At 47.4% G+C, this 18,707-nt stretch overlaps 1 protein-coding gene across 2 annotated transcripts in view; it reads right to left on the bottom strand.

Moving 5' to 3' along the window:
* The window catches only part of UNC5D (unc-5 netrin receptor D), a 924,160-nt gene that overhangs the window by 112,271 nt on the left and 793,182 nt on the right, over window positions 1-18,707 (bottom strand). For both annotated transcript variants that reach the window (XM_073618230.1, XM_073618231.1), the window contains 2 exons: window positions 5,034-5,199; window positions 3,376-3,603 (listed from right to left, as the gene is read on the bottom strand). In XM_073618230.1, coding sequence (XP_073474331.1) covers window positions 3,376-3,603; window positions 5,034-5,199 — 394 coding nt within the window. The remainder of the gene's footprint in view (window positions 1-3,375; window positions 3,604-5,033; window positions 5,200-18,707) is intronic.

Genomic DNA, 18,707 nt, shown 5'->3' with positions numbered 1-18,707 from the left:
TTCTAGCTGTGAGAAGGGACAAGCATAGATCATTCCGGGGAAGAGAGAAATTGCTGCATCTGACACTCTGATTTTATTATAAGAACAAAGGCAGAGGAACCTCTTTGATTTGCCCTTCGGATGATCAACCTGATGAGACTGAAACTTTGTCCTTTTGTCTGAGAGATTAGAATGAGAACAATCTTGTTGTGGCCTCCTTTCCTCCTCTCACAGTCTGGGCTCCCCGGAACGTCTCTGATTATCCGGCCACACCGTTCAGAAGGACGTCTACTCTACCCCGAGGTTCTGCTTAGGGGCCCCTCTCATACCTCTTATCTATATCCTCAGACAATGCCATGGAATAAGGGCAGTTTATGAAGCCTCTATAACAAAACTTTGTAAATACTGTGAAGAGACGCACCAAGAAAATGGGGGCTACAAATGTACTCTTGGGGAAACCTCAAATCAAAATCACCAACTTAAATCGGTATTAACGCCTTCCTACCCGGCCCATAGCAGAATGAAGGCTTTACCATGTGACTGGACGTCGGCATTACCTTTCCTCGGCGATGTCTGAGGAGAGGAATGCCGATAACTGACTTTCCACTTACAGGGGACATTTACACTGATAATCAGGGCACCGATCATCAGTGCAGCCTCATCAGTGCCTCCTATCAGTGCCCGTCAGTGCAGCCTCATCAGTGCCCATCAGTGTAGCTTATCAGTGCCCATCAGTGCCACCTCATCAGTGTCCATCAGTGCTGCCCATCAGTGCAGCTTATCAGTGCTCATCAGTGCAGCCTCATCAGTGCCTCCTATCGGTGCCTGTCAGTGCAGCCTCATCAGTGCCCATCAGTGTAGCTTATCAGTGCCCACCAGTGCCGCCTCATCAGTGTCCATCGGTGCCGCCCATCAGTGCAGCTTATCAGTGCTCATCAGTGCAGCCTCATCAGTGCCTCCTATCGGTGCCTGTCAGTGCAGCCTCATCAGTACCGCCTCATCAGTGTCCATCAGTGCCGCCTATCAGTGTAGCTTCATCAGTGCCCATCAGTGCAGCCTCATCAGTGCAGCTTATCAGTGCTCATCAATGCAGCATCATCAGTGCCCATCAGTGCTGCTTAATCAGTGCAGCGTCATCAGTGCAGCCTCATCAGTGCCCATCAGTGCTGCTTCATCAGTGCCCATCAGTGCAGCGTCATCAGTGCCGCCTCATCAGTGTGCACCAGTGCAGCCTCATCAGTGCCCATCAGTGCTGCTTCATCAATGCAGGGTCATCAGTGCCCATCAGTGCAGCCTCATCAGTGCCCATCAGTGCAGCATCATCAGTGTCCATCAGTGCAGCCTCATCAGTGGCCCATCAGTGCAGCCTCATCAGTGTCTATCAGTGCTGCTTCATCAATGCAGCGTCATCAGTGCAGCATCATCAGTGCCGCTTCATCAGTGCCGCTTCATCAGTGCCCATCAGTGCTGCTTCATCAATGCAGCGTCATCAGTGCCCATCAGTGCAGCCTCATCAGTGCCCATCAGTGCAGCCTCATCAGTTAAGAAGAAAAATTACTCATTTGCAAAATTGTATAACAGAATTGAAGAAAGAGTTTTTTTTTTTCAAAATGTTCATTCTTTTGTTTTGTTTATTAAGCTAAAAAAAAAAAAAAAACCTCAGTGGTGATTAAATACCACCAAAAGAAATCTCTATCTGAAAAAAAAAAATGATAGAAATGTCCTGTGTGTACAGTGTTGTATGACCCAGCTTACTGGAGCTGTCGGTAAAAGGTGGAAACGTTCCGATCCCCGGGAGTGACGGGCAGGAAGTCAAGTGAGGTTCAAAATGGCCTCCCCACTAGACTATGTCCTTGGAGGACCAGAGCAACGTCTCACATCACTTCCGCCTCTAGGCCTTAAAATTGTGTTTGTAAGACCGCTGCGCAAATACAGTGTAACAAAGTATCTGCAAAAAAATATATAAAAATATATATATAATGTTTGGGAGTTCTCAGTCATTTTCTATCAAAAAAATACAGATTTTTACTTGTAAACAACAAATGACAGAAAAAGACCTGGTCTTCAAGTGGTTTGAAAAATAGCAGACTTACTGGCAGGATCACCAAGTGAAAATAAAATTTAAAAAAAACCTAAAACACGAATGCAGCCACCACATCTAAGGATCGGTAAGGATCGGTAATCTGCAATGGAATACATTTTTGTTTTTAATACCATTTTGAATGTTCATAAAAAATGATCTTTTTTATTAAATTTGTTAAAATAAAAGAAAGAAGTGATCAAACCTTATAAAATGATACAGTAATTATAAAAAAAAAGGATATTAAGCTCTTGCATAGACATGTGCAATTTGTTTCATTTCGAATTAATTGTTTAACGAATTTCAACAAATTCGTTAATCAGGAAATATCCGAATTAACGAAAACCCGTTTAATGAATTTTTCAGAATATTCCTAAATTCAAATATTTGAAAATTCGTAAATTCATACATTCGAAAATTCGAACATTTGGAAATTCGGAAATCCGAAAACCTGAAAATTCGAAATCTGAAATAATAACTAACTAATAATAACTTAACTATTACTAATTAATAAATTAAAGGTAAGTATGACATGTTTGTTATTTTAAAAAAATAAAATACGAGCCTTTACAATCACTTTAATTCGTTACGTTCCATTCGTTTAGATGAGACATTCGTTATTTCGGATAATTCGTAACTTCTGATAAATTCGTATTCGTTACGTTCACTAACAGACAAATTTGAAAGGAAATTCCAATACCTATAAATGTAATAGTAAGTTATTATTAGTTCGTTAATTATTCTTTTGAATCTTCGGATTTCCCTTCTTAATTTCAGATTTCCGAATTTACGATTGTACGAATTTTCAAATTTACGAATTTTCGAATGACGAATATTCAAATTTACGAATTGCGATCATAAAGATTGACCCGAAAAACAAAAAATAAAAATAAATAAAACTAAAACAAACACATTTTTTCAGCAGTGCACATGTCTACTCTTATACAGATCAAGTAACATGAACCTCAACACACAGACAAGTCGACGCGTTTCACAGACCACCGATGCTTCTTCAGGACTGGATGATGACATACAAATTATATATATAGAATGTTGTTGTCAATGAATCCGTCTAAAATAGACAATCCAATCCAATCAAAAACTGTATAAAGCAAACATTTCATCCCGATCATAATAATACCTGGATTAAATGTTTGATGTATAAAACGTCCAAAGGTCCACATATTTACATATCTACATTTAGCCGCTCATATAGAGAGACGTGTCATCGGTGAGGGATTGTGTTGATAGACCACATGGTGCACATCTTGGCATGGTCCCAAGGCCCTAATTGGTCGTCATTTCCAAAGTCTTACCTGAAACGCACACGGGGTGTTGTCCATACAATAAACTCTCAGGTTGTAGTCTAAGGAGTTGCAGGACATACATCCAAACACGGCCACTTTGAGCTCCTTCACCGCACAGTCTGTGAGAGGTTCCCCCACCAAAGCATAAGTGCCAAAACTGTCCATTAATATATGGCAAGCAAAGGGGTCCAGAAGGCAATAAAATGAAGTGGTTTCATCGTCTGTACACATCACTTCCTGGAAGAAAAAAAAGGAGGGGGGGGATTTAAAGAGAGAGGCTGATTGGGAAAAGTCTATCCCTTCTACAAATGGAAGGTCTTGTTGTGTCATGGTGACCATTGGACCTATTTTGGTGTAGCACCCCTCTGACACCCCAAAAGCAGGATGGCACCTCCAGAGGCCAAGGGTGGAGTAGCATTTCACTCCAGGGCTGAGTCCATGGATAAAATGGGGGAGGGGGGGGCTGAGAAAGGATATTGGACGCCAGTTACTTTTTATTGAGGAACGGTTACGGAGGTGAGGGTTGGGGGTCTCAGATACCATAGCAACTTACTTACAGACTCTCCAGATCAATTTTTCATGTATGTGAACCCGGCCTAAAACCTATAACATGATATATTATATATAATATTCCCCCTGTATATTCATAAATATTCTCAGATAATTTATAGAGGACTATAGACTCGGTTTCAGTTCACAAGCAACTACCAGGATCAGGATCCTCATTTTAAAAAATGATAGTTATTCCCAATGGAGTGCTGAAGCCTGCTGTTGGCTGACCTCACAGAGCCGGTCCAGGCTGGGGGAAGATCACGACCATATGGTCATAATCCACCCTTATGGTCAGAATCCACCCATATGGTCAGAATCCACCCATATGGTCAGAATCCACCCATATGGTCAGAATCCACCCTTATGGTCAGAATCCACCCTTATGGTCAGAATCCACCCATATGGTCAGAATCCACCCTTATGCCTGGACCGTCACGTGGCTCAACCTCTCAGTGAGCCGCTGAGAGCCTGAACCAGCCACTCCCACCCCCGCCCCAGCCCAGCACTCCAGTGAGCGAGGAGGCGGGGGCAGAGCAGAGAGCCGGTGACTGACAGTCAACAACTCTCTGCTCAGGAAGCTCTGAGAACCGAACAATCGGTGGTGTTTGATCGCTCAGTTCTCAGTGTTAGAGCCAGAGGGGGACAGGTGCAGCATCCATCTTGGTAAGTACGGTTACTCTTCTCTTTTAACTGTTCCATCCCCGGACACTAACACACACCTTGTTATTTTTTTTAATAATAAAACTAAATTTGATAATTATTACATTTTCTTATAAAGGAAATCTGAGGCCCCCTCTGGCAGTGGGGCCTGGGGCAATTGTCCCTTTTGCCCCCCTATAAATCCGTCACTGGCTGTGTGGGCGGAGCTTTGCATAGCTGCACTGTTTTTAAATTGAGACAGTGGGTGCAGGGAGATGATCCCCAGCCCGCTGTTGGGGGTAGGGGGTGGGTGGGTACAGAGAGGTGCTGTACTGTAACATGTTACATGTTACATGTTACACCCTAAATACGGGTATAGACGTGTTGTTTATAAGGTGAGCTTATCCTTTAAAAATGAGAGTCCCGTGGCTCATCCTTTATAAATAGAGTCCAATATGCGCTCATTGGACACTTACCTCCCATTTTCCCTGTTGGGTTCTCCTCTTCAGTCGGACGTTCCAGTCACAGCTGACTTCGGCGCAGTGGGGGATGGTTAAGGCCACGGGAGTAGAGAAGGTCAAATCAAGTGGTCCACAGGTGACCTCGGGTGCCAGGAGAACCTCCGATCCTTCCAGCTGCAAGCTTTCAACAAAAAGATCCGCGTTATATCGAGAACTACAAACCTTATCAAACAACTTTATTAATCCATCACAGAAAACCACTTTGAATTCCTCATAAAATTCATAAGATGAAAATACGGACAGAATGAGAAGATCGTTCAGGGATGAGTAATCGTTGTTGGGGAACGGCCAGGCGTTCAAATATATGTTGGTGACATGATTTATGCATTCAGTGTATGTTGGACCGGCATATACCCTATATTACCAAAAGTATTGGGACGCCTGCCTGACTGTGAGCCAGGCCTTCGCGTCCAACCTCAGTGCCTGACCTCACAAATGGGCTTCTGGAAGAATGGTCAAACATTCCCATAGACACACTCCTAAACCTTGTGGACGGCCTTCCCAGAAGAGTTGAAGCTGTTATGGCTGCAAAGGGTGGGCCGACTCAATATTGAACCCTACGGACTAAGACTGGGATGTCATTAAAGTTTATGTGTGTGTAAAGATATCATTATTTTTTTTTTCATCTGATACTGGTGCTCTGACGATACAGTCAACAGCCGCGGCCAACCACCATCTGATATCTACACATAATGATTGATGCTTGTGTTGTATGACAACTTTATATTGCAACAACTATTACTATGAGCTAAAACCATTCTGGAATTATCATCAGGCTGTAAATTAGAACCCCAACTTGAACCCCTGCACAGTCTTTTTTTTGGACTCATAAACCTCATTGGGTCCCTAATTTGATCCAGACTTCATATGGACTTGTCCTGGACAAGATATTGCATCAAATCAAGACACTGCTCTATCCAATATGGTCACTTGAGTCAGTGGAGGCATGTTCCCACCAAGCACATTTTAGGTCAGGGGTTCTCAACCTTATTAAGACCATGGCCCAGTAAATTCCTCCAACACTTCTGTGCCCCCCCCCCCCCCCCCCAAAAAAAAAAAAAAAAAAAAAAAAGAAAAAGAAAAAGAAAGTTTATACTCACACAGTAAAATGATAGAAAATAAAAATATGTACTGAAATTGTGAGAGGTTCTGGGTGGGGCTGGGTGTCACTTTGAAGGATGAGGGTTGAGGGGACTAGCAGACTTGTTGGTGTTGTAGATGAAGAGGTTTCTGGATGGGGATGGTGGACTTGCAGGGGCAATGTGGGAGACTGGAGGACACTTTAGAGGATGAGGGGCACTATGGGGTTTGGAGGGTCTGTAGCGAACTAAGGGGCTTTTTGGGGGGGGGGGGGGGGGCGACTGTGGGGACTGAGGGCTCTTATTGGGTCTGGGGGATGCTATGAGTGGTTGAGGGGTACTGTGGGCCACTATAGGAGGTTGGGTGACACTATGGGTGCTGGGAGGCACTGTGGGAAGTTAGGGGATCTGCAGCTAGCTGAAGGCCCAAGAAGAGAATCCAGGGCCACACAGTGGGCCACTATAAGAGGTGTGGTGGCACTATGGGAGCTGGGAGGCAGGCTAGGAGGCTGGCAGGCACTGTCGGGACTTAGGGTTCTTAGGGAGCCATGGGGGCACTATGGACCACAATGGGAGATTGGGTGACACTATAGGATCCGAGAGGTCCTGTAGGAGGTTAGGGGGTCTGTAGCTGGCTGAAGGCCCAAAAAGAGAGCCAGGGCTACTATGGGAGGTTTGATGGCACAAGGGGGGCTAGGGGGCACTGTGGAAGGTTGGGAGGCAATGTGGAGACTGAGGGTTCTTAGTGGTTGAGGGGTACTGTGGGCCACTATGGGGGGTTAAGTGGCACTTTGGCAGCTGGGAGGCACTGTGGGAGGTTAGGGGATCTGTAGCTAGCTGATGGACCAAGATGAGAGAACCAGGGCCAGAGAATAGACCACTATGGGAGGTTCAGTGGCACTATGGGAGATGGGAAGCACTGTAGGAGGCTGGCAGGCACTTTGGGGACTGAGGGTTCTTAGGGGGCCATGGGGGCACTATGGACCGCTATGGGAGATTGTGTGTCACTCTATGAGCTGAGAGGTCTGGGAAGAGAGAGCCAGGGCCACGCAGTGGACCACTATGGGAGGTTTGGTGGCACAAGGGGAGCTGGGAGGCACTGTGGGAGGTTGACAGGCACTGTGGGCCACTATGGGAGGTTTGGTGGCACTATAGAAGCTCAGAGGCACTGTGGGAGGTTAGGGGATCTGCAGCTGGCTGAAGGCACATGAGGAGAGAGCCAGGGGTCGAGGAGTGTGCAAGTCTATGAGTACTCAAGAGGAGAAGCAATATATAGCCGTGAAGTCAAGTAGGCTATAGAATGAAAGAACCAATACGTAGTCCAAGAGGACTACGACAGTTCACTACTGTCTGTCAGTGCTAAATTTTGGACCGTAGGGACCGCACAGGTATATCTACATTGTTGGCTCTTAACAGTGCTCCTTTTAAAGGCCACGTCATCTGTGCCAGTCAATATACAGCCATTTCCAGTACTTTCCACATTTTAGGAAACAGTGATTCAAATGTAGGGTATATGCCAGAAATGAAGACTTTGGGGTGAATCAGCCTGCTCCTTAGAGGATTAAGGTAATTGGCGTACTGCACCAAACATTTGTACAAAAGGTTGTTCTGTACTGCAAGTCTTTCAGAGATTTCTGGACCATAAAATATGATCTTGAAATAGATCCAGGACACACAGTACGCATGGCATCCATACACAGAGATAGCACAAAGGGTTGTGTAACGCACTCTATCTATGCTTTTAGGCAGATGCAGACAGCATTGCTCTAGGGCTTCACGTCTTAAAAAGTGTTGAGCGTTTAAATGTGAAGACACCAAAGTGGCGTTCAGGGATTGTTTGGTCTCTTGCGTTCTGTCCCATTTAATGGAGGTTCACTTCTTCACCTTTCCAATTGGTGCAGGCTTGTAATTTAAAGACAGGTGCTAAAAACCCATTAGGTCCCATTCAAGATACATGAAAAGTCTGGGGAAGGTCCCAGGGGACCATTAATGGAGACAAGAAGGAGAGAATGAAGGTCAGGAGTGTGGAAGACGGAGAAGGAGAGACAGAGAGAGGGAGCTAGTGAAGTATGGAGGACACGGGGACAGCGGGTGGTGAATCCCAGATGGTGAAAAATAGGAAAATAAAGAAGGAAACAGACAGAGAGATTGATAACGGTGAATTGGTAGATGAACCGGTGGAGGAGATATCATCTTCCCGGGACGGGTTCATTACAGATATAATGGCGTTTGTTGGACGTTGGGGGACTTCTAAAGCAATGAGGGAATTCTCACGTCACCGGCTGGTCTGCCGACTCCCAATCACCAAACATATGAGACTTTACTACAAAGACAAATCAGCAGAACACATTACAATGTATCATTTATTAATCCTGTGAAGCCGGCACCTGCTGGCCCTTTGAGGGCTTTAGAAAGCTGGGAGGCGGGGCAGGGCTTTTGGTCACGTGACCGACATAATCGGCTGTCATAGTGGTCACCTGATCAGAAAGCTCCCAATCGCCAGCAGCAAACGGGAGCTTTCAGTCAGCCGCTGGCAACTGTGCAGTGGGGGGGGGGGGGGGGGCTCTCAGCTCGCCTCTACCGGCACTATTGCATGCAAATGTGCGGCCGCTCGGCGCCAAGACCCGGCCAATGAGAGGTCGCATGTTTGTGTGCGCTCAGCGTGAAAAGGTTTAGTCAGACATAAAATAGCCAGAAATAGTGCAGGAACCTTTATAAAGTCGGAGTCGTAGCGATTTGAACGATTTCAAAGCCAGAAATAGAATAGGGTGCGACTTGTCATGCGACTTCGATCTTTCACGTGTGAACGATCGCTTAAAGTGATATTAAAGGTTTTTTTATATATCAAACATGTTATACTCACCTGCTCTGTAATGGATTTGCACAGAGGGGCCCTGAACCCCCTTTTCTCTGGTCCCCCGCCGCCACTCCTGGCCCCTCCCATAGAAGGGAGGAGGGAGAGAGGCCGCTGCTCTCATGCACAGCTCTGGATGGGGAACCCGGACCACAGCGGTGGCATGATGATGTTGGGCATGCATGCTGACCACACTTGAGAAAGGAGCGAGCATGCCTGACAGTGGCATTGCGCATGCTCGTCAACATGTTGCTTGTTACGATGACGTCATCACGCCAGCACTGCGGTCCAGCCCTCTCTTTGGATGGTGGATGGTTTCCCGTCCGGCTTCCTTCCTTCTGACAGCTGGATACACGGATCTCCTGTGACGTTCCTCTCCTTAGAGATGAGCGATCGAGTCTCGGTTTTCATTACGACGATCCCTTCATTCTCTACTATCATGTGAGCCTCCATTGTGAAGTTCTAATAACATTTCTGTCTACACTTAGAGGCGCCCTCCCTTCCCTGCTACAGGAGGGGGCGGAGACAAAACAAGTCACTCTGCACAAGGAGAGAAAGCAGGAGCTGTGGGAGGGGCCCAGCAAACTCCACCCACTACAGGCTGCATGCAGAAAACTAAAAGAGGGGGCGGAGACAAGACCAATCTCCCTTAGACACGTGCAGAACAAAACATTTGTTTTTTTTTCGATTTGTTATTTAAATAATTTTGTTTAGTTACATTCATTAAATTCTTTTAATTCGTTTTCGAATTTGATCCAAATTTTCCAAATTCGTTGGAGTTGAATTCAATTCAACCGAAATTGGAATATCTGAATCAAATTAGAATTTATTCTATTTGAAATTCAAACTTCGAAAGACAGTTACATTCTTTCTATTTTATACTATTGTTTTTTCTATTCTAATCTATTCTATTGTATTCTATTCAAATTGCAGAAGATGGTTATGTTATTGTTATTTCATTCTATTCTAATCTATTGTCTATTCTATTTTCGTATTTTCTATGCTATTCTTTGCTTTTCTATTCTTTGCTTTTTCTATTCTATTTTTCTATTCTATTCTATTTGAATTTATTCTATTCAAATTTCGGAAGATGGTTATATGGATTTATATTTCCATCTATTCTATTCTAGCCTATTGTTTATTCTATTCTCTTAGTTTCTATTCTATTCTTTTCTATTTGATTCTTTTCTATTCTATTCAAATTTCTGTAAACAGTTATATTCTATTTTAGTCTATTCTATTGTTTATTCTGTGCTATTCTTTTCCATTGTATTCTATTCTTTTCTGTTCTATTCTATTCTATTTCTTTATTTTCTATTCTATTTTCTTCTGTTTTACTCTATTATTTTATATTCTATTCTATTATTTTCCCCTACTTTCTATTTTATTATATTCTATTCTTTTATTTTCTATTCTATTTTGTTGTTTTACCCTATTTTACATTCTATTCACTTATTTCTATTCATTTTCTTCTGTTTTACTCTATTCTTTTCTATTCTAATATTTTATTTGATATTATTTTCTATTTTCTTCTATTCTTGTTTTTGAAATTCAATTTTGAAATTTATTCGAATTCGAATTTCGGCTGAATTTTGTTTTGTTGCTTCTGATTCGTTTAAAAATTTGTTACTATTGTAATTGGGAGAATTGGATGCATCTGAATCTCAGAATAACGAAAAATTTGTCTGAATTTAGATTTGGAATTAATGGAACTGCACAAGACCAGTCACCCTGCGCAAGTAAAGAGAGAGCAGAGCTGTGGGAGGGGCCCAGCAGGCTCCACCCACTACAGAAAACTACAGGAGGGGGGCAGAGACAAGACCAGTCACCCTGCACAAGGAGAGAGAGCAGATCTGTGGGAGGGGCCCAGCAGGCTCCACCCACTACAGAAAACTACAGAAGGGGGCGGAGACAAGACCTGTCCCCCTGCCCAAGGAGAGAGAGCAGAGCTGTGGGAGGGGCCCAGCAGGCTCCACCCACTACAGAAAACTACAGGAGGGGGCGGAGACAAGACCTGTCCCCCTGCACAAGGTGAGAGAGCAGAGCTGTAGGAGGAGCCCAGCAGGCTAAACCCACTATAGAAAACTACAGAAGGGGGCGGAGACAAGACCGGTCACCCTGCACAAGGAGAGAGAGCAGATCTGTGGGAGGGGCCCAGCAGGCTCCAGCCACTACAGAAAACTACAGAAGGGGGCGGAGACAAGACCTGTCCCCCTGCCCAAGGAGAGAGAGCAGAGCTGTGGGAGGGGCCCAGCAGGCTCCACCCACTACAGAAAACTACAGGAGGGGGCGGAGACAAGACCTGTCCCCCTGCACAAGGAGAGAGAGCAGAGCTGTGGGAGGGGCCCAGCAGGCTCCACCCACTACATAAATTTACAGGAGGGGGCGGAGACAGGACCTGTCCCCCTGCACAAGGAGAGAGAGAGCAGAGCTGTGGGAGGGGCCCAGCAGGAAACTACAAGAGGGGGCGGAGCCGAGACCAGTCCCCCTGTACAAGGAGAGAGGGCAGCAGTGGGCGGTCTTTATTACAGGAAGTCTCACATTGGATGACTGCACAGATCTGGAGGAAATACACAAAGATCTCCGAGATTCAGGAAGAAGACGGTTCTCTCGTATTCGGATGATATTTGTACAGATCGGAGTTCAGCTTTAAAAATACAAATGATTTAGAAAATAACGTTTTTCTTGCTCATTGAAAGAAAAGATCTTCTCTGTCTCTCCTCTCCCCCCGGATGGCAGATCTTTCCCCGGAACTCGGTGTGATTTTCTGTCTGCTCGGATACAGATATGTCTTACAGCTGCTTGATATTAAAAGTAATCTTTTCTCTCCCCGGGCTCGGATCGGATGGGGGGTGTAATTCATTTCATCCATAAACCACAAGCTGATACAATAAATAAAGAAGTCCTCTCGTTTTAGACAGGAAGGGAAGCGTTGTGTCCTTATCTTGGCCTTGTCGGAAGGAGTCCAGATGGAAGCAGTGTGAAAACCCGTCTTAATTTGATGGAAAGGAGAATGGCGGTCGGGGGCCCGGCTCTGCTGATAACACTGCGGAGTCTGGGGGGGCTTCCTTCTTACCGATACGTCGCTGCAAATATCTGCCGGCTCGAGCTCTTATCTTTCCTGGAGGAACCAAAACCTTCTTCTAGATTTTACTTTGAAGAATCCAGAAAACTGTCCCCTGAGATCTCATGGGGGGCAACCGAAAAAACTGTCCCCCGAGACCTCATGGGGGCAACCGAAAAAACTGTCCCCCGAGACCTCAAGGGGGGGAACCGAAAAAACTGTCCCCCCGAGACCTCATGGGGGGCAACCGAAAAAACTGTCCCCCAAGACCTCATGGGGGGCAACCGAAAAAACTGTCCCCCCGAGACCTCAAGGGGGTGGGGACCGAAAAAACTGTCCCCCGAGACCTCAAGGGGGTGGGGACCGAAAAAACTGTCCCCCGAGACCTCATGGGGGGCAACCGAAAAAACTGTCCCCCGAGACCTCATGGGGGGGCAACCGAAAAAACTGTCCCCCGAGACCTCATGGGGGGCAACCGAAAAAACTGTCCCCCGAGACCTCATGGGGGGGGCAACCGAAAAAAACTGTCCCCCGAGACCTCATTCGGGGGGAAACCGAAAAAACTGCCCCCGAGACCTCCTGGGGGGGGGCAACCGAAAAAACTGTCCTCCGAGACCTCAAGGGGGGGGCAACCGAAAAAAACTGTCCCCCGAGACCTCATTTGGGGGGCAACCGAAAAAACTGTCCCCCGAGACCTCATGGGGGGGCAACCGAAAAAACTGTCCCCCGAGACCTCATGGGGGGGCAACCGAAAAAACTGTCCCCCGAGACCTCATGGGGGGGGCAACCGAAAAAAATGTCCCCCTGAGACCTCATTCGGAGGGCAACCGAAAAAACTTCCCCCGAGACCTCATGGGGGGGGGCAACCGAAAAAACTGTCCCCCGAGACCTCATTCGGGGGGAAACCGAAAAAACTGCCCCCGAGACCTCATGGGGGGGCAACCGAAAAAACTGTCCCCTGAGACCTCATGGGGGGGCAACCGAAAAAACTGCCCCCTGAGACCTCATGGGGGGGCAACCGAAATTACCAAAACTGCCCACCACCATCTACTGGCTGAGCTCCCGGTGTGATCCACGCTGTATCCTCCTTATATGGGTCCAATTTAAGTATGGACACCGATCTGACACACCTTCATCACCACCCACCTCATATTGAGAAGGCCACCAAAACAGCCCTGACCCCGGGGCCCTCTTTAATATTGATTGGGCCCGGGGGGCAAACATTTTCTTTCCCTCCCATGAAATTGTGCTCTCACATTACATAGGACCCCCCTCCTTCATCATTACATGAGATCCCCTCCCCCATACTACCCCCATCATCACATAGGGCCCCCCTCCTCCATCATTACACAGGACCCCCCTCCCCTATACTACCCCCATCATTACACAGGACCTCCATCATTACATGAGACCCCCTCCCCCATACTACCCCCATCATCACATAGGGCCCCCCTCCTCCATCATCACACAGGGCCCCCTCCTCAATCATAACACAGGACCCCCCTCCCCTATACTACCCCCATCATTACACAGGACCTCCATCATTACATGAGACCCCCTCCCCCATACTACCCCCATCATCACATAGGGCCCCCCTCCTCCATCATCACACAGGGCCCCCTCCTCAATCATAACACAGGACCCCCCTCCCCTATACTACCCCCATCATTACACAGGACCTCCATCATTACATGAGACCCCCTCCCCCATACTACCCCCATCATCACATAGGGCCCCCCTCCTCCATCATCACACAGGGCCCCCTCCTCAATCATAACACAGGACCCCCCTCCCCTATACTACCCCCATCATTACACAGGACCTCCATCATTACATGAGACCCCCTCCCCCATACTACCCCCATCATCACATAGGGCCCCCCTCCTCCATCATCACACAGGGCCCCCTCCTCAATCATAACACAGGACCCCCCTCCCCTATACTACCCCCATCATTACACAGGACCTCCATCATTACATGAGACCCCCTCCCCCATACTACCCCCATCATTACATAGGGCCCCCCTCCTCCATCATTACATGAGACCCCCTCCCCCATACTACCCCCATCATTACATAGGGCCCCCCTCCTCCATCATTACATGAGACCCCCTCCCCCATACTACCCCCATCATTACATAGGGCCCCCCCTCCTCCATCATTACATGAGACCCCCTCCCCCATACTACCCCCATCATTACATAGGGCCCCCCTCCTCCATCATGACACAGGACCCCCTCCCCCATACTACCCTCATCATTACATAAGAACCCCCTCCTCCATCATTACACAGGACCCCCCTCCCCCATACTACCCCCATCATCACATAGAGCCCCCCTCCTCCATCATGACACAGGACCCCCCCTCCCCCATACTACCCTCATCATCACATAGGGCCCCCTTCTCCATCATTACACAGGACCCCCCCCTCCCCCATACTACCCCCATCATCACATAGGACCCCCCTCCTCCATCATTACACAGGACCCCCTCCCCCATACTACCCCCATCATTACATAGGACCCCCCTCCTCCATCATTACACAGGACCCCCTCCCCCATACTACTCTCATCATTACATAGGACCCCCTCCTCCATCATGACATAGGACCTCCCTCCTCCATCATTACGCAGGACCCCCCTCCCCCATACTACCCCCATCATCACATAGAGCCCCCTCCTCCATCATTACACAGGACCCCCTCCCCCATACTACCCCCATCATCACATAGAGCCCCCTCCTCCATCATTACACAGGACCCCCTCCCCCATACTACCCCCATCATCACATAGAGCCCCCCTCCTCCATCATGACACAGGACCCCCCCTCCCCCATACTACCCTCATCATCACATAGGGCCCCCTTCTCCATCATTACACAGGACCCCCCTCCCCCATACTACCCCCATCATCACATAGAGCCCCCCTCCTCCATCATGACACAGGACCCCCCCTCCCCCATACTACCCTCATCATCACATAGGGCCCCCTCCTCCATCATTACACAGGACCCCCTCCCCCATACTACCTCCATCATTACATAGGACCCCCTCCTCTATTATTACACAGGACCCCCCCCCACTACCCCATCATTACATGGGACCCCCCCACCTCCATCATTACACAGAACCCCCTCCCCCTACTATCCTCATCATTACATAGGGCCCCCCTCCTCCATCATTACACAGGACCCCCTTGCCCCATACTAGCCCCATCATCACATAGGAACCCCCTCCTCCATTACACAGGACCCCCCTCTCCCATACTTCCCCCATCAGTACATAGGACCCCCCTCCTCCTCCATTACACAGGACCCCCCTCTCCCATACTTCCCCCATCAGTACATAGGAACCCCCTCCTCCATTACACAGGACCCCCTCCCCTCCCTCCACAGATCCCTGCACTGCAAACAGGCGAGCACACACCAGGCACACACCGCCAAACCTTTCTTCAGTGGGCCAATGGTCTGTGACTTGTCAGACACGGTGAGGGGGGAGGGGCCGGTGTGTCTGTGCCCCGGGACTCTACCCAGACAAGGTTTACCTTACCAAGCTGGCCGGTCACCCCTCAGGTAGCAGACAGAACCCCCAACCTATCACCAGCGTCCCCAACATTCTAGTTCACCTTCATTGCCTGAGTGATAGCCAAATCTACTTATTAACTATTTTCCGGCAGCACGGGCTCAAGGGGCAGCTCAGCTGTTTTGGGCCCAACAACAATGACTGGGCCCGGGGCCCCTCTGCGCCATGCTAAGGACATCCCTGCCTGACCCATCAAGGATTGAACTTCACTAGACCTCTAAAGGTACGTTGTGGTATCTGGCACCAAGCCATCGGTAGCAGATCCTTTAAGTCCTGTAAATTGGTTGGTGGGGCCTCCATAGATCTGATTTTTCCAGCACATCCCACATATGCTCGATTCATGGATTGAGATCTGGAGAGGTTGGAGGCCAAGTCAACAGCTCAAACTCATTGTTGTGTTCCTCAAACCATTCTTAAATCATTTTTTGGAGTGTGTCAGGGTGCATTATCCTGCTGAAAGAGGCCACTGCCAACAGGGAATTCCGTTTCCATGAAGGGGTGGACTTGGTCACCAGTAATGTTTAGAGAGGTGGTACGTGTCAAGTACCATCCACATGAAAGGCAGGAGCCAAGGTTTCCCAGAAGAACATTACCCAAAGCATTACACTACCTCCGCCGGCTTGTCTTCTTCCCATATTGCATCCTGATGTCATCTCTTCCCCCCGGTGATTGACGCACCCGGCCATCCACATGATGTACAAGAAAACGTGATCCATCAGACCAGGCCACCTTCTTTCATTGCCCTGTGGTCCATTTCTGATACTCACATGCCCATTGTATGTGCTTTTGGCTGTGGACTCGGGTCAGCGTGGACACCCTGACCGGTCTGCAGCTACACGTCCCCCATACACAACACACTGCGACGCTCTGCGACACCTTTCTACCAGAACCAGCGTTACCCTCACCAGCTATCTGAGCTCCAGTAGCTCTTCTATTGGATGGGACTACATGGGCCGGCCTTTTCAAGCTGCATATTAATTATTTGTCCCCAGAACCAGCACGCGGCTTCAGTCCTGATTGACCTCACGCAGATCTCGCCTGGTGAAGTTCCCTTTGAGGAAGAGAGGCGGCCGATCGCTGCATTCTCTGTCTGCGTTCAATCGCGAAGGCCGTCATCGGCGAGTCCCATGGGGGTTTCCTGGCAAATTGTAGAATGCTGTTAACAGGAGACGTTCCTTCTCTTACACATTGTAAAGGGAGTTATCAAAAGATCTACAGCAGAGCGACGCTTTCTATTTCTGAATGACAACGCGACTTCCAGAACAATGGCCAACAGACTGCAACCAACCAGAAGAGGAATAAATGTCACCTTGCTCTATCCAGCTATAATAACTATATATATATATATATATATATATATATATATATATATATATATACATACACTATATTACCAAAAGTATTGGGACGCCTGCCTTTACAAACACATGAACTTTAATGGCATCCCAGTCTTAGTCCGGAGGGTTCAATATTGAGTTGGTCCACCCTTTGCAGTTATAACAGCTTCAACTCTTCTGGGAAGGCCGTCCACAAGGTTTAGGAGGGTGTCTATGGTAATGTTTGACCATTCTTCCAGAAGAGCATTTGTGAGGTCAGGAGCTGATGTTGGATGAGAAGGCCTGGCTCAAAGTCCCCTCTATAATTCATCCCAAAGGTTTTCTATTGCGTTGAGGTCAAGACTCTGTGCAGGCCGGTCAAGTTCCTCCACCCCAAACTCGCTCATCGATGTCTTTATGGACCTTGCTTTGTGCACTGGCCCAAATCATTTGGTGGAGGGGGGATTATGGTGTAGGGGGGCGGGGGGGTGGAGGGGGGGATTATGGTTGGGGGCTGTTTTTCAGGGGTTACGCTTGGCCCCTTCCTGTTCCAACATGACTGCACACCAGTGCACAAAGCAAGGTTAATGGCTGTGTGTTGAGTTATTTTGAGGGGACAGCAAATTTACACTGTTATACAAGCTGTACACTCACTACTTTACATTGTAGACAAGTGTCATTTCTTCAGTGTTGTCACATGAAAAGATAGAAGAAAAGATTTACACAAATGTCACTGAGGGGTGTACTTACTTTTGTCAGATACTGTGTGTATATATATATATATATATATATATACAGTGGGTAAAATAAAGTATAGAACGTGTCATCATTTTTCTAAGTAAATATATTGGTAAAGGTGATATTTACATGGAATGTTCCCCACATGTCGGTAACAACAGACACCAAAACAAATCCGGATAATAATAATAATAAAACGGAAGGACACAGGAAAAAGTATTGAACACATGAAGAAAGGGAGGTGCAAAAAGGCATGAAAAGCCAAGACACCAGCTAAAATCTAAAGTAATTAGAAAGCAATCCCTCCTCTTTTCAGTGCAAATTAATATCGGCTGGTTCAGTCTCACCTGATGGCCTATAATAAGGTGTCTCATTACCAAGGTGTCACACAGGAAACATCTCATGATAGGTAAAAGCAAAGAGCTCTCTCAAGACCTTCCCACCCTCATCGTTGCAAAACATACGGATGGCATTGGTTACAGAAGGATTTCTAAAATTCTGAATGCTCCAGTGAACACTGTTGGGGCCATAATCCGGAAGTGGAAAGAACATCATTTCACCATAAACCGGCCACCACCAGGTGCTCCTCCCAAGATTTCTGACCGAGGAAGAGTTGTCCAAGAGCCAAGGAGCACTTGTGGAGAGCTTCAGAAAGAACTGGAATTAGCAGATACAACAATAAGTAATGCACTCACCCTCCATGGCCTGTATGCACGCTCACCATTGCTGAAAAAAAAGCATGGTGATGATTGTTTAAAGTTTGCTGCACAACATTTAGACAAGCCTGTGAAATACGGGGAGAATATAGTCTGCTCAGATGAGACCAACATTGAACTTTTGGATGCCATAATACACACCATGCTTGGAGGTCACATGGCACATCACCCCAAAAACACCCCCGTACCAACAGTGAGGTTTGGAGGCGGGAACATCATGGTGTGGGCGGGGCTGTTTTTCAGCATATGGTATTGGCAAACATCATATCACTGAATGAAGGAT

The sequence above is a fragment of the Aquarana catesbeiana genome, linkage group LG03 (genome assembly GCF_042186555.1).
Source record: "Aquarana catesbeiana isolate 2022-GZ linkage group LG03, ASM4218655v1, whole genome shotgun sequence".
NCBI lineage: Eukaryota > Metazoa > Chordata > Amphibia > Anura > Ranidae > Aquarana > Aquarana catesbeiana.
The sequence above is the reverse complement of the archived record's forward strand: the minus strand, read 5'-3'. Positions and strand labels throughout refer to the sequence as shown.